The sequence below is a fragment of the Paramormyrops kingsleyae genome, chromosome 18, assembly GCF_048594095.1.
Source record: "Paramormyrops kingsleyae isolate MSU_618 chromosome 18, PKINGS_0.4, whole genome shotgun sequence".
NCBI classification, from domain to species: Eukaryota; Metazoa; Chordata; class Actinopteri; order Osteoglossiformes; family Mormyridae; genus Paramormyrops; species Paramormyrops kingsleyae.
Genome location: NC_132814.1, coordinates 28757112 through 28779984, shown reverse-complemented (window position 1 = coordinate 28779984; position 22873 = coordinate 28757112). Strand labels below are relative to the sequence as shown.

The following is a 22873-nucleotide window of genomic DNA, read 5'->3' as shown; positions in this document are numbered from 1 at the left end:
ATGATCTGAGTGACTGATAAGGGCCCAGTTGCTACAGCCCGATGACTTGGTCAGAGTATCTCCAAAACACTAAGGCATGTGGGGAGCCCATGGTCAGACACGCCTTTCACCTGCTGAGAGTCTGAGGAGGGAAAACCCATTTAGCAGCTATAGGGTGCTGGGCAGCCAGGACTCGTCGATGTGGGATGTCAACGAAGATCATCGCATCTAGTACAAACGTAGCCGTGGACCAGGCTTGCTGGTCCAAGGCATGCCACTGATGCTCTACACTCACTTGGCCGTCCATATGATGCAACGGACCATTGGCGATGATGACCACTGCTTTCATTCACATCTCGCATCGACAAGTCTTGGCCACCCAACACTCACATCAGTATCCCTGACTTTTCCTTCTGCGTTCAACATGTTGACTACGAGTCCCGAATGTTACCTTACCGTGTAATACATCCCATACCTTGACATGCACCACTTTTACTGGATAGTCAACACTGCTCACTCCTTGTCGGAGTGGCCATGATGTTTTGGCTCGTGTGTGTATATATATATGAGTATAAAACTATAATGAATACAATGCAATCGTGACAGAGGTAAAGGAACACTGTTCCTTTGTTTTTATGTTTGTTTTTAGGTGTGGTTTTTTTGTCTGCAGAAATATTTACAACACACCAATGACTAATAGTTCTAGTTCATTAATAATCTGCATAACACAACACAGCAAAAAACTACAAAAGTGCAACAATGCCACGGAAAACCCTGTTTAATTACCATGTTAAACAAGGCCAGATTAATCTGTTTGCCTTTTGTAAAGACAGATAAGGGGAAAGTGGTATTTTTACAAACTTTATTTATCCCAAAAACCTGATGTGACTCTGTGCTTACTTTGTATGCAAATGCATTCAGGGATGAAGGCTTTCTGTCAGCCTTCTGACAGTCATTTCTGTGACTAAAATTCCAAACAAATGTTCAGAAAAACGTCTATTAATACACTGTTTTTAGCACGATGCATTTAGCCTGATGGAATCTGCTACTCAAAGAGCTGACGGTAACAGTGTCTTCACCATGGCGACCATCTCACACATGCACAACCACCCTTTTATATCACTGATTAACTAGCACAGTGCACTGGCACAAAGCACGAGCACAGCGCACTGCCACAAAGCACAGAGCACTAGCACAACGCACTAGCACAGCACACTGCCACAGAGCACTAGCACAGACCCCTGCCACAGAGCACTAGCACAACCCACTGCCACAAAGCACTAGCACAGTGCACTAGCACAATGCACTAGCACAATGCGCTTGGATGCTTTCTTGAGTCCCCTCCCCCATTCCTATATGCTAATTCAGAGAGAGCTAATGACCAGGCCCTGTATCACCACGTCGAGGAGCATTAATCATAGAGGGCTGAGTGGCTGGTGGTCACTTAATACACCTGAATAGCCAAGGCCTGCTTAATGTCGATGGCCCCTCCCCTTCAGCTGAAGAATATCTAAATATGAGGTAAACAACTTTCATGTCTACTAAATACACTTGGAGAATGGCGAAAACACAATCAGAAAGCTTTTATTATCCCAGAGGAAATAGCTTGAGATTACACACTGTGAGTACACAACAAAGACAAAAAGACAAGACACAGTACCACAATTTCTATATAAAATAAACAAGTATAACTTATAGGGTAACAATTCAGTGCACCTTCATACTGTGTTCACAGAAAATGAATAAGCAGCATCAGTGGCGGTTCTAGACAAATTTTACTAGGGGGGCCAAGAAGGGGCCAGTGTTTAACCAGAGAGGCACATTAAAAAATGACAACAAATGATATTTAAAGATTATAAACTTAATTTTACTTTAAGATCATACAAACATTTATTTTGTACAAGAGTAAGTGCAGGTGCAAAAGAGGTAGGGCCATAGAAAATGATAAGGGTACAAATACAGTAACAAATATAAAAGTGTTACCAAGTTTTTAAACATCTCGAGACCAGCCACTTCCAAACTTGATTTCATTATCAGTGTGAAAAACAAAAGTAACACGGTTATGTGCAAGAACAACAAGTCACTCACGAGATGAAATTGTTTTGCTTACCTTCGACTCTTGCTACAGAAGAAATTAATCGTAGCTCCACTATCCAAGAGTGGTTCTAGCTGTTGCTGCGCTCCCATTCACCGAGCAGCACCACAGTGTTTGGGTGCGCCGCTCTAATTTACCCGTGTAGAACGATGCGTCGCATTAGTTCCGCTTTTGGCGCTCGTGTGTAAAATCATAATAAATTCATACTTTTTTATTTGGTCAGCACAGGGGGGCCACAGGGGTGGCCAGGGACATGTCTACAGAGGCACGGGTCTCCCTAGGCCTCCGTGTAGAACCGCCACTGAGCAGCATATAAGTATACCTATATAAGTGTATTAAAGCATTATAAACATGTTAAACAACTTTCAACAAATAAAATATGACAACTACACAAGAAACTTTATAATAATATGTTTATTAATGTATAATAACGATATGTCATGCTGTCATGCAGTCATGTCTTGTTCATTGAAAGTGTTATGAATGCAGTGCATTAAGTGCAGTAAATATTGCATGAGATCAGGTCAGGGAAGTATGCATTGGTACAGCACATTGCTGCACCCACCACTTGACTAAACACCTCTGGATCCCATTTGGCAATCCCCAGGCTGACACTCGGTCAAGTCTGATCACCCTCAGGTAATCATTGTTGACCACCCGTGGAATCTCACTGAGACTGGATGATTCAAAACTAATTGGAGAATCACCCTCAAGAACTATGGACCCAGAAATATCCAGAAATAGAGGTTCAGCATTAAACAGCTGCTCAAAGTAGCCAGCCCAGTGGGTCACAACTGCAGTGTCATCCATAAGGACCGTTCTATCACCCACCCTGACTGCTACTCTCCGAGGAACAGATTCGGATGTGCGTAATGTGCAGCCGTCCTTCTCAGTTCCTGGTACAGACCGGAGTTGCCATCCAGCCATGCCCTGCAAGATCAAACATCTCCTTCTAGGAACACCGGTAACACCAACACAACCATCATTAACCTTCAGGGTCTTATCATGGAAGGTCATCGCATGACAATCGGCAATCACACAAACTGCATGTAAACTCATTAGAAAGAGTCTGATCTTGGAGTCTGGCCAGGTCCAGCCTCATTCTCCTAGTAGGTGGTTGTCTACTGGACCTAAGCTGAATCTTCAGAGTAGCAAAAACAAGTTTGTGTTCAGAATTCTCAAACTAGGCAGTTATATAAAACTTGTAGTTCTGTAGGAGCCACCAGCATTTGCCTACGAGAACGTGACTGATCTCCTTTGCAGCACCACCAGTATTGCAGTAACAGCGAATCAGGATCCACTGATCTGCAGCCCCTGACCTTTTCATGTCAAGGAACATGGACCCACTTTCACCGTGGTTGACAGACCTGTGGAGACCGACACAATCCTCATAGCTAGCCCTGTCAGCGCCAGTGGTCACACTGAAGTCACCCATGACCAGAGTAGTGTCACCTCATGGGCACCGATCAACCACAGACTGGAGGTGCAAATAAAATGACTCCGTCATCGAGACATCACTGACAGTGGTCGGAGCATTCACTAAGACGGCAGATAAGACTCCCATAGAGTGTCTTTATGTGAGTCTCATTGAAAAATTGACATCGGACACCATCGGGAGGAGCCGATCCACCACAGCAACAGCTACTCCCTGAGTATGGCAGCCATAAGAGCGACCAGACCAATAACACATGTACCTACTCACAAATCTAGCCACTCCCTGGTCTATGTACTTCAGAGAGTGCCGCCACTGAAATGCGGCATTTACAGAGCTCCCCCACAGTACCGTATATCCTGCGGCTTCCTACACACGGCCACAGTACCGTATAGCCTGCTATCTTCCTACACAAAGCCACAGTACCGTATATCCTGCGACCTCCTACACACAGCCACAGTACCGTATAGCCTGCTATCTTCCTACACAAAGCCACAGTAACGTATATCCTGCGACCTCCTACACACGGCCACAGTACCGTATATCCTGCTATCTTCCTACACAAAGCCACAGTACCGTATATCCTGCGACCTCCTACACACGGCCACAGTACCGTATATCCTGCTATCTTCCTACACAAAGCCACAGTACCGTATATCCTGCGACCTCCTACACACGGCCACAGTACCGTATATCCTGCTATCTTCCTACACACGGCCACTGTACCGTATATCCTGCGACCTCCTACACACAGCCACAGTACCGTATATCCTGCTATCTTCCTACACAAAGCCACAGTACCGTATATCCTGCGACCTCCTACACACAGCCACAGTACCGTATAGCCTGTGACCTCCTACACACAGCCACAGTACCGTATAGCCTGCTATCTTCCTACACAAAGCCACAGTACCGTATATCCTGCGACCTCCTACACACGGCCACAGTACCGTATATCCTGCTATCTTCCTACACACAGCCACAGTACCGTATATCCTGCTATCTTCCTACACACAGCCACAGTACCGTATATCCTGCGACCTCCTACACACAGCCACAGTACCGTATAACCTGCTATCTTCCTACACAAAGCCACAGTACCGTATATCCTGCGACCTCCTACACACGGCCACAGTACCGTATATCCTGCGACCTCCTACACACGGCCACTGTACCGTATATCCTGCTATCTTCCTACACACAGCCACAGTACCGTATATCCTGCTATCTTCCTACACAAAGCCACAGTACCGTATATCCTGCGACCTCCTACACACGGCCACTGTACCGTATATCCTGCTATCTTCCTACACACAGCCACAGTACCGTATATCCTGCTATCTTCCTACACAAAGCCACAGTACCGTATATCCTGCGACCTCCTACACACGGCCACAGTACCGTATATCCTGCTATCTTCCTACACACGGCCACTGTACCGTATAGCCTGCGACCTCATACACACGGCCACTGTACTGTATAGCCTGCTATCTTCCTACACAAAGCCACAGTACCGTATATCCTGCGACCTCCTACACACGGCCACAGTTCCATATATCCTACAACCCCCTGCACACGGCCACAGTACCATACATCCTGCGACCCCCTACACACGGCCACAGTACCGGATAGTCTGAGACCCCCTACACACGGCCACAGTACCATACATTCTGCGACCCCTTACACACGGCCACAGTACCGTATATCCTGCTATCTTCCTACACACGGCCACAGTACCGTATATCCTGCGACCTCCTACACACGGCCACAGTACCGTATATCCTGCGACCTCCTACACACGGCCACAGTACCGTATATCCTGCTATCTTCCTACACACGGCCACAGTACCGTATATCCTGCGACCTCCTACACAAAGCCACTGTACCGTATAGCCTGTGACCTCATACACACGGCCACAGTACCGTATATCCTGCTATCTTCCTACACAAAGCCACAGTACCGTATAGCCTGTGACCACCTACACACGGCCACAGTACCGTATATCCTGCGACCACCTGCACACGGCCACAGTACCGTATATCCTGCGACCACCTGCACACGGCCACAGTACCGTATATCCTGCGACCCCCTACACACGGCCACAGTACCGTATATCCTGCGACCACCTACACGTGGCCACAGTACCGTATATCCTGCGACCCCCTACACACGGCCACAGTACTGTATATCCTGCGACCACCTACACGTGGCCACAGTACCGTATATCCTGCGACCCCCTACACACGGCCACAGTACCGTATATCCTGTGATCCCCCTTCACACGGCCACAGTACCATATAGCCTGCGATCTCGGTACACATGGGCCCCTGTCCACCCCTTGCTTACGAAGATGCCTGGCTCGTGCTCAATTCCAGGCCCTGTGGTGCTCTGTGAACCCCGTCCAAGAGCGTGGCAGCACACGCTCCAACGCGCCTGCTTTCAGCAGAAATACAGATTCCTCCAAAACAGCCCCAGGGGTCCCATGCTCTCAGGACAGCCGTTTGGTAAACAACACGCCGGCCATGTGTGACTGTTTAGTCATACAAGAAGGAATCGAGAGGTGGTGCAGCCATCATTCCCGCTAAACAGCCTGGATATTATAATAATAATGACACTTCATTGATCCCTGTGGGAAAATTCCCTTTTCACCTCCCCTGTCTTGGCCTCCATGACACACATGTAAGTGACAGCAAGCTTGGCAGTGAAGGGCAGCCGCCTGCAGTGGCACCCATGGAGCTGGGGGTTAAGGGCCTTGCTCTAGGCCCTGCAGACGTGACTCTACTGCTGACGCCAGGCTCAGACCAGCAACCTTACGATCACAGGATCAGGGGCTCAGCCGGCTGAGCTACACGTAAAATCATTCACATTCATCCATCAGTTATCCCCTCTCTCAGTATCCTACTGGTCTTTCCAAAAGCACAGCATGTCAAGGAAACTTTCAAAACCCAAAGCCAACCCTAGAATGCAACAGACACCTACAACATATCTCTACCAAGGCATGAACAAAAAATCTAAGTATTAGAAGTGATGATAGACTTAAATAGTTCAGCGTGTTTCAAAAGGATAACTCTGCATGTCAGATGGCATGGCAGGAACTGCTGACTGTCACACAGCAAAGTGCCTTAGGGCAAATTCAGCGGCACGTCATTTTTAAGGAAACGATTCGCTTTAATTCGCTTTGACATATGCCACCGAGGGAAACAAATTCATGCTGCGATTCTGTATATTTGCATTTTGGAGTTTGTATATCTTAACAGGCCAGTAAATCATCAAGGCAGGTCCCTGTATGCAACGTCTGAAAAAGACTCCACAGCAGGTAGGCCTAAGTGGTTTGCAACTCAAAGCCATTATCCTCTTTCCTGCTTCTCCTGAAACTCAAACACTGAGTCAAACTTCCCCCCAAGTTTTCAAAAGCTACATATTTCTCTTTTATATAACTATATATACTTCAAATGAGTCTGTAAAGAAATTCAGTTCAAATTTGATCCACTCAAGAAAATCTAGAGTTTCATTTTTTACTACAAGTTTTTTACTCTTAGTCCCAGGGAAGCATAAAGGGCTTCGCTGTATGATGGTCAGGTTCCCTAAAATTCCTGCCAGTAACAACCAACCTTCTGCTCAATTTCATAGCATCAGTTATTTCTCTAAAAGCAATATTCTACAGCAGCCTATATCCCATCCGTAAAAAACATGGTGAATTTAGTCTGTCCTGAATGATACAGCTCTATGGTTCTTTCTGATATTTTTTGTGTAAACATGAGGCCAGAGACTGTCAAATGCTCAAGCAAAGTGAAGGCGAAACCGTGGCAGTAATCATCTCTAAAGGAAGTGGCGTCCATAACGCGGGGAATTACTTCCTGTTTTCCTGGCACTGACATGGCTTATAAAACGCCTATAAAAGTTGTTTATGGTGTTCAATTAGTCATGGGGGAGAAGGCCTGCTCACAATTTTTGCTGAGAGAGGAGAGAATATTAGACATCAAATAAGCAAAATGTCCCTTTGGTTTTCTTTTTAATATAGCCATTAATTTCATCATTCATCATTCCCTCACTACACAAGGAAAATAAAACTCCTCAATCCAAAACTATCTGGCACCATCAACAGAGAATCTAAAACTCAGGTAAGCCAGCCTAACTCTGTGCTCTGGGTTGGGCTCCACCACAAGCCCGCTAGCAAGCCTCCTGCTAGCCTTGGTCACGCTGCGAGGTCAGCACTGCGAATCTCCTCGGGTTACACGGCATACAGCCTGGGTGTGAGGGACAGAGCTCCCCTGCTGTCCCAAAACTAGCAGAGCGGAGCGTGAGCACACGCCCGCTCTCATGCACATGCCCACCCAATTGCCCCTTCCTCTCAGGCTCGCACACACACCCTCACTCCCACTCTCACACACACGTCCTCACTCCCACTCACACACATGCCCACACTCCCACTCTCACACACATGCCTTCACTCCCACTGTCACACACACGCACTCACTCCCACTTTCACACACATGCCCTCATTATCACACATGCCCTCACTCCCACTCTCACACACACACCCTCACTACACTCTCACACACATGCCCTCACTACACTCTCACACACATGCCCTCACTCCACACTCTCACACATGCCCTCACTCCCACTCTCACACACGCCCTCACTCCCACTCTCACACACACACCCTCACTACACTCTCACACACATGCCCTCACTCCACACTCTCACACATGCCCTCACTCCCACTCTCACGCCTTCACTCCCACTCTCACACATGCCCTCACTCCCACTCTCACGCCTTCACTCCCACTCTCACACATGCCCTCACTCCCACCCTCACACACACGACCTCACTCCCACTCTCACACATGCCCTCACTCCCACACACATGCCCTCACTCCCACTCTCACACACACGCCCTCACTCCCACACATGCCCTCACTCCCACTCTTACACACACCCTCACTTCCACTCTCGCACACGCGCCCTCACTCTCATCCTCACACACGCACCCTCACTCTCATCCTCACACACGTACCCTCACTTTCATCCTCGCACACGCGCCCTCACTCTCATCCTCACACACGCACCCTCACTTTCATCCTCGCACATGCGCCCTCACTCAGCCTCACACACATGCCCTCACTCCCACTTTTGCACATCCGACACCACTCCCGTTCTCTCACACCCCACTTTCGCTCTCGTATCCTCACTCCCGCTTTCGTACACCCTCTCTCCTGCTCTCGTGCACACACCCTCACTCCTGCTCTCGCACACCTTTTAAATAACAATTTAAATAATGTAGAATTTAAAATGAATTATCTAAACCAATTATATGACAGCTGATACCCAGCGACTGCCTGGTATTATACAGGACAATGATGTGACCTTGGTGCACCTGCATGGAAGGTAAAGATGCAACCAGTAACTGCAGAAAGTGCAGAAAGATTTTCAGCCCTAGACACCAGGCTGACTTCATTTCTGTTTATTGAGACTACCTTTTAAACCTAGAAATTTCCAGCACAGAATGGAATAGGATTACATTCAAAATTGCTTTCAAAAAGATGGAATTGAGCACAATAGATTTCTATCAGGAACTATTCGAAAGCCTTCCGGATCACACTGAAGCAGTCCTGAAGAACGGCAAGCCAACGTGCCTCTGTGCTTCTGTGCATAAGTACACAAATCATCTGGCAGGATATTGGAGATGAAGGAAATTTAGAGGAAAATATCAGCAAAAGCTCTGATTCTTATGTGTATTTTGCATATTTGGAAAAAGCTAGGCCTCTAGGACAATTCTTATCCTCTCTCTCCCGCTAGAGAAGACTGATAGATATTTTCCTCCTAAGTTTTGAACCGCATCCAGATGGGATCCCTGGCCGCTGCCTCACTGTTCACTGGTCTCTCGCTCGTCTGATTCACCAGCTAATCCCACAAAAATACCATCCCACCACTCTGTTGACTAAAGTACTCGCCAACAAAATTTCACATATAACTTAAAACGTCAATTAAAGAAAACATACAAATCTAAATTTGAATTAATATTCTTTATACATGTCTGCATACATGTGTGTGTCTCATAGAGAACATGATGGAATGTGAAAACTACCTATTTTATATAGTCATGAATGAAACATCACTACTACTATTAAACACGGTACCAATTAGTAGCAAGCTCCCTAAAGCAGGCTCTGTCGTTAAAGGTACCATGCAGACAAGGTTTTAAAAGTATACAGACGCTCCTCTACTTATGAACTTTCAACCTACGAACTTTCAGACATACGAACGAAGAGGACTGTAAGTCCAAATTGTGTTCCTTGGGCTCCTGTTTCCTGTCTGCAACATCAAATTTTTTTTCTCCGCACCAGTTCCGCCTAGTACGACTTCTGGCCGCTACTCCTGCCGCGCAGCAGCGTAGCGTGCGTACTCCCAGCATCCTAGTTCTTAGTACTTGCATATACCCTTAAAATGATGTTGAATAACAACTTAAGAACATTTCAAGTTATAAATTATGCCGTAGCACATTTTTACTGCTATATAAATGCACTAACTCTGTTATGAAAGAAATGCCTTGTTTCTAAATATTTAAGGTCATTTCCAGCACAGCACATCCAAGACCTCATATCTACACTCACCTAAAGGATTATTAAGAACACCATACTTATACGGTGTTTGACCCCTTTTCGCCTTCAGAACTGCCTTAATTCTACGTGGCATTGATTCAACAAGGTGCTGAAAGCATTTTTTAGAAATGTTGGCCCATATTGATAGGATAGCTTCTTGCAGTTGATGGAGATTTGTGGGATGCACATCCAGGGCACGAAGCTCCCGTTCCACCACATCCCGAAGATGCTCTATTGGGTTGAGATCTGGTGACTGTGGGGGCCATTTTAGTAAAGTGAACTCATTGTCATGTTCAAGAAACCAATTTGAAATGATTCGAGCTTTGTGACATGGTGCATTATCCTGCTGGAAGTAGCCATCAGAGGATGGGTACATGGTGGTCATAAAGGGATGGACATGGTCAGAAACAATGCTCAGGTCGGCCGTGGCATTTAAACGATGCCCAATTGGCACTAAGGGGCCTAAAGTGTGCCAACAAAACATCCCCCACACCATTACACCACCACCACCTGCCTGCACAGTGGTAACAAGGCATGATGGATCCATGTTCTCATTCTGTTTACGCCAAATTCTGACTCTACCATTTGAATGTCTCAACAGAAATCGAGACTCATCAGACCAGGCAACATTTTTCCAGTCTTCAACTGTCCAATTTTGGTGAGCTTGTGCAAATTTTAGCCTCTTTTTCCTATTTGTAGTGGAGATGAGTGGTACCCGGTGGGGTCTTCTGCTGTTGTAGCCCATCCGCCTCAAGGTTGTGCGTGTTGTGGCTTCACAAATGCTTTGCTGCATACCTCGGTTGTAACGAGTGGTTATTTCAGTCAAAGTTGCTCTTCTATCAGCTTGAATCAGTCGGCCCATTCTCCTCTGACCTCTAGCATCAACAAGGCATTTTCGCCCACAGGACTGCCGCATACTGGATGTTTTTCCCTTTGCACACCATTCTTTGTAAACCCTAGAAATGGTTGTGCGTGAAAATCCCAGTAACTGAGCAGATTGTGAAATACTCAGACCGGCCCGTCTGGCACCGACAACCATGCCACGCTCAAAATTGCTTAAATCACCTTTCTTTCCCATTCTGACATTCAGTTTGGAGTTCAGGAGATTGTCTTGACCAGGACCACACCCCTAAATGCATTGAAGCAACTGCCATGTGATTGGTTGATTAGATAATTGCATTAATGAGAAATTGAACAGGTATTCCTAATAATCCTTTAGGTGAGTGTACACAACACATAAAGAGCATTTTGCACCATTTCAATAATAATTTCCCTAGACCAGAAACTGAAAAAAAAAATTCAATTGTACACGGTTTATATTATGTCCTTCTCTTCTCAGTTCATTTACCTTGTTATAATATAATTTCCTAAGAAGAGATAATTGTATGTGGGTATAAGATGGAAAAGATGGAAAAATCCCAGCAGCTGTGATCCATTTTGCAGCAGCATTAGTCTTGACCGCTGCTTTTTCACTGCTGCACAGATTTAGCAAGGAATCAGGAACTTAAGTTTAGAGGCCACCGATTATAAGACGTCACAGCACCCTTGGTGATAATCCGCTCACAGCCCACAGTCAGCTGTAAGGATGAATGCAGGCTGGCCTGTCTGCATAAACCGCATGAAGCATCTCTCTGGCCCGGAAGACGAGCCTCTGGCATTAGCGTCACTGGGACCGACCAACAGCCAGCAGCACACAGAACACCAGCAATGCTGCAGAAGCAAGGCCAGTGGGCAGTAGGCGCCAAGCAACCGAGACACGCTCGAATCCTGCAGGACGCTTGGCATCTACAGTGCTCCACAAGCTCTGCGAGTCACACACTGGCTGCTGATGTAAATACCCTTTCATGGATTAAACCGAATGCATTTTATTTTGCCTGTGTTGGTTCTTTGACATTTTTGTTACTTTCATGCTTCTAGAGATAATGACAGGATTGTCTTCGTAATGAATATATGGTGCTTAAATTGTTATAATAATAATAATAATAATAATAATAATAATAATAATAATATTCCATTAGATCAGCTTTCTAAAGGCTACCAAAAATCAAAGGTGCCTTCTCACTAAACCAGCAATAAACCAAATATTATTTTGCGGTAATAAAATAGGCTTCCCTGACATACAAGACTTGCATATCGCAGCCCAAACCCTGAACGTGTCCATTAAACGTGGATCCCTCTGAAACGGCATCGATCGCTGCACATGGCCACTGCAGCGAAGTGCCCAGTGCTCACGGTTTACCGTAATGTCTTTTGTTTTGCCCATTTCCTTCAATGTCAGGAATGAAACGGGCAGATCCAGCGCTCCTGTGTTTTGAGCGATAACACCATGCGCCCCACTGAGACGCAGAGCGTAAAATCGTGGGACGTTTTCTCTCTTTTTTCCGCGCATGGAGCACATTACAATGGTCATCGCCGCCCTTTAAACACCGGGTATCCGACATAAGCATGAGGCCGACCCATCATGGGACTGAATGCCTTTGGCGGAGCAGCAACCCCAGACTCACACAAATTAACCCCCACGAAGGTAACTACAGAGATAAAGTTCCAAATAAATTAAAAACCACCCCTTTTGGAAAATAGGTAGAATAAATGAAGGCGCATTTTCTGTGCGCTAAATATTTTCTTATCCCACCGGTTTGACTATATAGCCTAATGGCATATGAAAACTATTTTCATTTCAGAAGGTGGGGGAAACACCACAAATAAATAAAAACAGACAGATCCTTTAGCGGTTTTCGTCTTTTAAGATTCCCAGGAATATTAAAATCATATCCGATTGTTACATCTATAATTGATATAAAAAAAAAATACTTACTCGAAAGCAAAGAAAAGGGCGCAGGTCCCAATGATGAGGAACAGGGTGAGATAGAAGACGCCTTTTTGCCGGGCCATCATCACGCGTCCATCGCAGCAGAAAGTGTTTTTGCCCGGCAGCTTCTCCCATTTGCGGGTTACCTTCCTGCTCACCATTACCGCTGACATTGTGTTGGATTTTACGGGTCGAATGAATAAGGCTAAAAATATGTATGTAAGGTAGCAAAGTTAAATTTTCCAAAATTTTTTAAATATATATTTATACGTCAGGGAATAGTGTCTTTTCTGCTCCCAGTTATTAAACTATTCATGGATGACAGCCCTGCCACAATCCGTGGATACATAGCGCCAGGATGCCGCGATCTTTAGCTACCGTTTTATTTATTTTATATTGTTTTGTTCAGGTTTTTCATTGCCTGACTCAACAACTCCAAAGCCGACAGAATGCATAATAATTTCACAATTGCTCTTCTGCAGAGAATATGTACAGCTCATTTGTTAAACAATTAGCCTACAGCCTATTTGATTTGTCGCAGAAACGATCATTTAAAGAAAGGATATCTGATTTAAATTTCTCGCTTGAAAACTCCAGTCAATTTTGCTTTCTTCAGTTTCCAATACCGGATCTCAGTAACAGAAAACGATAGCTATCTCCATGGCCGAAATTGTGCATAAAGCGAAGTTTGCCCCTTTCATTGTGATTCCACGTAAACGCAATCTCTTCTTTATTAATCTTTATTAACAAGGAAACTTAAAGTACCATTTAAATGAGCTATGAAAAAACGTGCACCTTGTTCTTAGCTAAATATTTAATTATCCTACCGATTATCCTATCCTATAAATTAATTTCTCGATCGGTGCGTAGAACCGAGCTTCAATGTCAACTGACATGCATGCAAGTTATCAAATAAACTGCAATTACGCTTTACGGTAGCTGATCTGTTTCCCATTCGATTAAATTGTGCAATATTCCTTTTTGGCGCAGGTTTATGATTTTAGCGTTTTTATCCGGAGGCGCCGAGCTTAGGGAAGAAGATGGATCGTCGAAAATTGCGACAGACTGCGAGGCGAAGCGCAGCTTCCAGCAGCGACGCGGACCTCCGCAGGGCGCGTGCTTGGCCCGCTCCTCATCAATGGGAGGAGGGACCGACGTCTCCCGCTGCCACGTCCGGAATTAAAGGAGCCGCTCCCACGACAGTCAACGTGAAACCTTTATAATAAAAGCTCGGTAAATGTATGTCTTTGATAAAAAGCCGTTTCTTATAAAATACCAACAATCGACGTATATATGTAAGCATTTTCCACGTCTTTATATGTTTCCAATTATGAATGCCCTGCTCATGTTCCATTATACCACGATTATAAGACGCCAATTACTAATTAAGCCCAATTAAAAGAACTTATATGAATTTGATACTAAAAATTAACAAGAGCAATTCGATTATTTACTTGCTCAGATGCACATGAGTCTACGGGACTACAAAAAACCACCCACTAAACACCCAAGTACTGTATGTAACGCTTCCACAAGAGAATTTTTCATGATCGCGAATATTTTTTATTTTATTGTGTAAACATAAAACATGGACATCGTCATTTGCATACATTCCATTAGCCCTGCTTCCATTATCATCCGATCAGAAGCACAGCACACATCCCTAGGGTCATGTGTGTGGCGGCTCCATAGTAACCATGATGTGCTATCTAATGTATCAACCCCCCCGCCCACGCCATTGTCTCTCTGCAGACAGAAGAAGCACTGCCGTCTATCGACCCACTGTTCCGCTGTTTATGTTTCGCCAAGAAGTGCAATGACCTATTAAACACAGCCGTCAGAAATTCTGTTGATTTATCCATTTTATACCTCCTATGGAAAATGCAATAATGATTTCGTACGACTTGGAAAAAAACCCAGCTGGGATCCTGTATTTCCACTAAGAAGATTTATTAATATATAGCAACGTGGAAAATAGCTTATAATAAAATCAGCACTAGACCGCTGATTTCTTAAACGCTACATAATTATAATACCTTGTCCAGCAGCAGCATCCCAGCTTGCACTGTTTGGCACTGACAGCCTACTGCATATAGACTCTTACTGGTCTTGCTATGGAACAGCGAATATGGTTTTATTGCTAATCTGTCTCCTGGTGGTACCACTTCAACATCAAAGAAATACATAAATATGCCCTTTAACTAAATGATCTTTAACTAACTGTTCAACGTAAATATAAAGCATTTCTTGATATTTTTAGTCCCATTGCTTGATTATTGGGATTCGTGGGGTCTCATTAACCAGCAAGTAATGAATTGATCTGTTCTCTGTAATGATAACCATTGACGGTCAACTCCGCTACATAAATTACATGATTAATTTCATTTAGCATCGTTTTTTTTTTTTAAATCAATGATTATATTTCAAAGCAAACATGTTGGACGTTAATATGTAAAAATGTGGCATATAATGTTACACTCATTTACAGTACTACAGTCTGACCTTCTGGTTGATTTTGGCAGGAAAGGCCACTCATGAATCTTCCGTGGAAGTGTTTAAGTGCTGCTTTTTCAATCGGCAACCATTTGGGGCTTGGCGTCAGCTACGTGAAGCACAAAGCAGAGCAGACAACAGCAGCCAACACTGCCAATCAAGACCACTGGAAAGCAGCAGTATTGCTGAGCTCTATTAATACAATAGAAGAACTGAAAAACTGAAATGATGAAGAACTACATTGATTTAATGTAATGTCAGTGTAATATTACTGAGCATAGTGAACATACGGTATATATCCATAAAAAGCTCATAGTAATGTACTGCAAGCTTCATGCAATAGCAGAAGGCTATTTTCATGAATGTTCTATTTGTAATTGAAGCAGAACCTTTGGAATTCTGGCTTTTGATGTTTCCATGGATTCTAAGTTCCTATCAGGGATGGGACCCCAGGTTATAGAAATGGGAAGGAGAGAATAACAGATTCACAAGGCGGCTGTACATCTAGTTAAATCCTGCTGTTAATGAATCAGAAGCATTTGGGGGAACCCGTATGCTATAAAAAGGAAGAGAGGACAGGTGAATATCATTTTCACGGCTATAACCACAGAAGCAGGGAGACCAAAATAGGAAATGTGCAGAGTGGATGAAAGGGCTAAAGGAGGACAGAACAGGGCAGGGGAAGCCAGAGGCTGCAGTGGAACCTTAACATGTGACGTGGCTGGAATTAAAATGATTTTTAAATGAATTTAGGGCAATGCCTGTCCCACTCAAAGCACACAGAGCAAAACTGACTGTTGGAGAAGCAGCTTAAACAGAGATGATGAGGACTATGGAGATGTAGTGATTTAAGATTACAAATGTTGTATTAATCATGTGAATCCAGTGCATTGGAATGCTGGTTTGCTCAGCCTCACCAAATACAAAGAACTGTATATAAATCATAAATTGGCAACAGACAGAGCATGGTGTTGGTATGTGGTATAGGGGACAACTGGCGTATTTTTAAAATAGTGATTGAGGGGAAAGTAAACTAGGAAGTAGCAGCTAGCCAAAGGTACGTGAAAACAGGGGCGAGTCATCGATGACATTAAGTGATGAATAAAATTAATAAAATTAAGTCAAGAAAAATTAACTAGGAGAACCTATAGATCAATTTATGGATGGAGAATTAAGTAACTTTATAATAGATTTAATATAATAGATGTCATCATTCATTTAGAACCTTACCACATTTCCCACAATATTGTAACAGTTAAATAAAGTTCAATATTTTTTATCTGTTCGATGATCAATATTGCCATGTCAGACAAAAAATGAATGTGCTGGTCAGACAGTTTTCAGGATACTCATCGTGTTTGGTTATTCACCCAGTGAATGAAGCTGCTTGTTCCCTGACTTCCTCCATCTACAGGTGCAACAAACCTACAAGCTAAAATGTGCTGCAATAAACTTGTCCAAGTGCTCATTTATCATAATATTGTTGACCTAAAACTTAGCCAAATCATCATTTTAGTATTTTTTCATAAGGACTGAATTTGTTTCATTAATATTGTGTCCTTGGTAACCCCTTAAAGTAATTAGTAATTACCCCCATGTTCCTGGTGGTGTAAGTTAAGCATTTTGCCATGTGCTGGTCCCCCAATAACGTCCAGGTAGCTGTCTGTGTTCAGCTAAGGCTCATGTACTTCATTGGCCAAAGCACAGGGCCATTTGAGGATGATGAGAGACATCACCACAAGGAGGCCCTTTGCTTTAAACCCAAGTCAGAGGAACCTTGTGGACCTTCTTCGTTTCTCCTTCACGGTCGCTTAGATCATCCAACCAGTGGCTTCTAGTTTTTCCCCGGTCTAGGTTTAAGACTAAGGGAGATCGCGTCTTTGCAGTAGCTGCTCTGCGACTAAGGAACACGCTACCGCTGCATGCTAGCCCTGCTTCCTGTTAGCCTCTTCAAGGCTAAGCTAAACACATGCCTGTTCTCTGTGACTTTTAGTCTTATAAGGTTGTTTTGTTTTCATTTGATCTTTTTTCCTTCCTGTAAAGTATTTTGGAGTCACCTTTGTGTCAGAAAATGTGCTCTATAAATAAAGTTTGAGTTGAGTTGAGTTGAGTTGAAGCATGCCTTATTTATGGCTTGTCAGGAGCTTCCAGGGCTGAGCTGCAAAGCTGTCTTCTTCCTGCCATCCTGTGTGTCTTCTTACCGCCATCATGACTGTTATCAGGGAGACTTAAAAAGCCTTCTGGTGTTGCCTGCCATTTTCAACATACAACCCCTACCTAGTGTGAAACAAATTGAACGTATGCTCCTACGTGTCCTTTGATGGACTGGCATCCCCTTTAGAGACTCCCCCAGTCATGTGACCCATGCTACATGGGATTGGCCACAGCCCCCTCCCCAGGACCCCGACCCAAAGAGAAAGTCACAAGACAGATGGATGGATCAAACTGGTGATACCAGGAAATGTCATGCAAAACTGGCTGCTGCATTTTGTTTGTGAGAACGATGCTATTTATCCAAAGTGAAAAATGTAATCATGTGCACAGTGAGATTCTCAAGCAGTTTGGCAAATAAATCTCACATAAGCAAACAGTATCTCTACTGGTGTGGCTAAAATGCAGTTCCTCTATAACTGGACTACCTGCTGTCCCTGTAAAATGACTATCATAAGTGGGACATTTAGAAGCAAGTGCAGAAACACACAGGTGGCAGCTTCAAATGATTTAGAATCTGATCTCATGATATTCAAACATAGCACTGTGAAGTTTGCCAGATGTGTAGATTCTAATGAGATTCCATATTAATAATAATAGATTCTATAGCACCATGTTTCAACCAGAGTTTCAACACTGGATTTACGATATGACTTTATACTCATGAATTTTGTATTATTGTCTGCTGCAGGAATTTTGAGGAGTCTGAAAGCTTAATCCTTTTATGAAACTTGCAGTGAAAACATAGATACCCTGCTTTCCAGACAAGGTCATATAAAATATTAACCGTGATGTATAAAATATCCAAACTAAGCCCATTTTGACTCAAATTAACCTTGAACAGTTAATTTAAGCAGCATGCTGTCTTCAGAAATTAATGAAGCCAGTGGCTACTGTTTTCAGTGATGTTAGAGTGCAGTTTCCAGTGCATGATGATACCGTAGCGTATTAAAGGGGAAAGCTTTTCTCTGTGGGAGGTCTGGCTTTAATCATTTGCTTTATGCTTCAGGCGTTCCTTAATGGTGTTCTATGTGGTTATCATAATAAAATCCCCAATTGGCTGAGAGGATGACCATCTTGGCAGGTCAGGTGACCATCTTGGCAGGTCAGGTGACCTGAGCTTGGCTTCCTGTTTAATGCCACGTGCCTTTTTCCCTTTTGGGGGTGTATATTGGTGTGTAACCTTAACTTGCTCAGCCTTTTTAATCATAATCCTGAGCATATTCTAGAAAGAATGAGCATTCCTACCCTCAGTCTATCCTTATTTTTCTGTTTCATGTCCTTTAGTGTCCATTAACTACACAACTTCTCGAAAGACAGGTAAGGATGACCCTTCATGTTTAGCCCTATCTGTCACGATACTGACCAGCATTGTAGTATTTTGGGATCTCAAAGCATCTATTAGTTAGAAAAAAAGAAACTGCCTTGCTCAGGAAATAACTTCTTTCCACAGTGAATAAGCATTTCCAAGATTAGGTTTAAAACACATTTAACAAAAAGGTCAAAATAGCTAATTTTCACAGAGATCATTTGTGATACCTTGTTATTTTTATTTGTTACATTTAAATCATTTGCTGTTTCCAATGCACAACGCAAAGCACCTGCCAAACAAGTTGCTGTCTAGATGCACTAGTCACGAAAGATTTATCACATCAATGAATGAGTAACACTTTGCAAAAAATCTTTGACTTGGAGAAAATACATCTGTTTGGTATAGAAGATGGAGTTCCCTAACTCAAATCTGAGCGAACATGTCTTGTTCTACACACAGTTACAATATACCATTTTGTTTATTATGCTGAGATGTTTTTAAACACTGACATTTAAACAGTGATCCACAAACAATTTGGGTGACATCTCCTTCAGTCACTCACCACCCCTAAGGAAAGCCAATAAGCGACATATTTAGGGTAAATAACAGAGAACTGCAGACGGACAGACAGAAATTTGTTAGTTTACATTGAAAAGAAGCTCAGATTACAACGTCTGTTCCATAGAAAAATGTGTGTGTTACCAGTAAAATGAAAACTCAATCTGATTTAGAAAACAAAACAAAAGTTAATGCCCAGCAGACCATATATGCTGAATCTAGTGTAATGGAGCTGTATCCGATTATCGTGAAACAAAATCCTTTTAAGAGTCCTGGCAATATTGATTGTGTTTGTGTATTGCAGTTTTAAATTACTGTATGCCATCCTGAATTCTCTGGGGAGGTACAAGGTCTTGTAAATAGGGGGTTTGATCATGGCAATTATAGTAGAAACTTGGAACTCGAGCGCCTCTTAACTCGACAAACTTGGATGTCAAACGGGTCGACCAAAACCTTGGAAGTTGACCGTTCCTGCTAAAACTTGTAAGCGTCAAGACGTGTTCAACTCCAACAGTTCGGACCTTGAATATGTCGGTCAACCAAAAATGTATCTGCTACTTGACTGAAACCTCGGAACAGGATAAAACAAAACAGACCCACTAAAACCAAACAACAAACCCATCGCCCCTCAATCCCTCCCCCTTCTCCACCTGCTACTTCCAGTATGTCATTAGCTCAGCTCAATTCAGGTAAAGCGCTCAGAAATTGTCATTTCATGTTTATTGCTTTTATATTTGTCTTATATTTTAATCTTATGTCTTGACCATATTGCTCAAACCAAAATCATTTTTATGACATTGATTTTTAAATGCTGAGGGTGGTACAGTGGGGGGGCACTCTGGCCTCACACCTCCAGAGTTGGGGATTAGAATCCAGTCCTACTTTGGCTTTGACTGTGGAGTTTACATTTTCCCATACTGGTTTTTCCTAGGAATTCCGGTTTCCTCCCACAAATGCCCCCACCGTGACCCGTACCAGGAAAAGCTATTCCAACAGAGATGGATGAACTTTAAAAGTGACAAAAAAACTTTCATGCATTCTTGCTGAGATGTTTTTAAACACTGACATTTAAACAGTGATCCACAAACAATTTGGGTGACATTGAAAATGGAAGACAGTCACCACATTGACAGGACGGTTATTTCTGCATAATCACTTCACCTCTAGCATTTAAGCGGGCTGCAGATCCTGCGCTATGTAGGCTGCTGTGTAAGTAGGCGTTGCATTGTGTGATCTACACTGACAGACCTTTCTATGAAAATGAATGAAAGAATTGCTAGAATTGCATCAATTGTGAAATTCGCAGATAAGGCAGAGTGGCTGCTAATTGCCATTCACTCCACTGTACATCTCACTGTACATTTTTGTATGTAGTCTCTTTTTGTTCACACACTGAATTGGTTCTATTCTTGGTATTTACCTTTTTAGTGATTAGATGCAGTGGCTCCGTTGGCATCGCTGCATCAGACCTCTGCTTTGTGACTGTGGCATGTTCATCTCCGTCTTGTGGGGCTCATTTTGGCAAATCTGGTTTTTTCCTGCAGTCCAAAGACATTTAGGCTAATTGGCACCTCTGAATTGTTAATTGATGATTGTGTGCATGAAATGTAAATGTTTATTAAGAAACAAAGTAATAAACATGTATTTCCTACCAAAGCCAGGTGTAATCAGGTAAAATGAAGTGTTCCTGTAAAAGTTTTATATTTTCCCTTTTGGTATTTCCCTTGAGTGTCTTACACATCAAGTGTGCTTTTCTGTATGAATATAAGAAATAACACTGACTTGTAGCGAACATACAAAAACATCATGCATTGTCCTATATAGTTGAAGTAAGACAAATGTTTCAATGCCTTATATCATGAACCATGTAGTTCTTTTTTTCATTGTCATGTGATTTACAGCTTAAACAGCCCCTAGAAGCTGCTGTTCAGTTTTATGCCTGGGTTTACAGCAGTTTTCTGTACTTCAGTCAGAAATCGACTGCCAAAATGAGGATTTATCACCGTCTGCCATTTGTGAGATGCTGATGTAGCCGGTGAAATCCTGCCTATACTCTGTGTTGTGTTTGTGGGTGTAGTCAGGTGTGTGGGGTGTAGGGGAAAGGGATAAAGCAGACGCCACTTTCGTTCTTAGGCTTCATTGAGCCCTGTTGGGAACAATTAGAAAGGGGATAAAGCTCATGCGCTCAGGCCCTCTTGCTCTCTCTCGTCCCGTGTGTGCGATATAACAAAGGGCAGCCAGAGGAAAAACACGCACATTATTTGAACTGAACATAAATGGGAATTAGTACAGAAAATAATGTTAAAAAACTAATACAAATGAAAACATACCTGTTGGGAACAATTAGAAAGGGGATAAACCTTAGTAAAATTAGTAAAATAATGCATATGCTTATCATATATAGACATATAGACATAACCCCTACCTAAAGTGCATAATAAATCAAATGATTATACCCAATAACTGATTTATTATAGCGAGGAACCCTGCCACTAGATCCTTACCTCTTCCCACGTGTAGTACAACAAAGGGAAAAGGAAATGAGATCAGGACCCTTATACAGGGGAAACGACAGAGGGAGGGGCGATGCAGGACAAGAGCATCATGGGAAAATTTAAGGGATATTGTACTCATCAGGTTAAACAAAAAAAGAAAACAGAATCTTGTATAATTATAAACAAAAGTAAAATAATAACCGGTTACACTGGTTTTAAGGATGCAATGTTAGCAAGCAGGTTCCAGTGTTGCAGCTGTTATTTATAATTATCTGTATCCGGATCCAGTATAAGAAATCATGTAAGAGCTATTTTAGGTGTCAGAAATACAGTGGGCATAGTGCTCTGTGGGTTAGGACTGTGTCCGGATGGTCGCTGGTTTAAATCCTGTAGTTAATGATGTCACTGCTAGGCCCTTAACCCCAATTGCTCCAGGCATTGGCTGATCCTGCTTTTTCAGCTGTACATTATTTTGGATTAAAGCATATGCTCAGTAAGGCAAGAGGATTTTTTTTTTTGCTTTTTTTTGCTTGGCTGCGACATGGAAAGTGTCTCAAGGTGGTGTTATGAACTGGGTGCTGATGTGAGGCAAGGAGCCGCAGGCACAGTGAGAATCAGGGCACTGAACCTGCCCTGCGCGCTCACCGTCTGCAATAGACAGGGTGGCCTGTCATTCTTCACAGCAGGCTGGAGGTGATGCTGTTGGACATTTAGAAGGAGTGAGCCAAGAAAAATAGCAAGAATGGTGGCCGGCACAGCTGTGGTCACCGCCTGCGGTCCCAGTGCCTTTTGGCAGCTAACTGTAACGGGTACCATGGCCTAAACCTCCTGTAATGTCACAGATGCCACCCCGTCTGTCCCAGTGCATTCTGGGTGCATTTTG

General features: G+C 43.4%; 1 protein-coding gene across 2 annotated transcripts in view; it reads right to left on the bottom strand.

Annotated features, from left to right (window-relative positions):
* The window catches only part of LOC111833675 (palmitoyltransferase ZDHHC9-like), a 46973-nt gene extending 32935 nt beyond the window's left edge, over positions 1–14038 (bottom strand). Inside the window, exon 1 of one of the 2 annotated variants that reach the window (XM_072702143.1) lies at positions 12928–14038. In XM_072702143.1, coding sequence (XP_072558244.1) covers positions 12928–13094 — 167 coding nt within the window. In that variant the 5' untranslated portion in view covers positions 13095–14038. Of the gene's footprint in view, positions 1–2089; positions 2341–12927 lie in introns of those variants that run through there. The other variant, XM_072702144.1, reaches the window with a different exon arrangement.
* Between the last annotated feature and the right edge of the window lie 8835 nt (positions 14039–22873).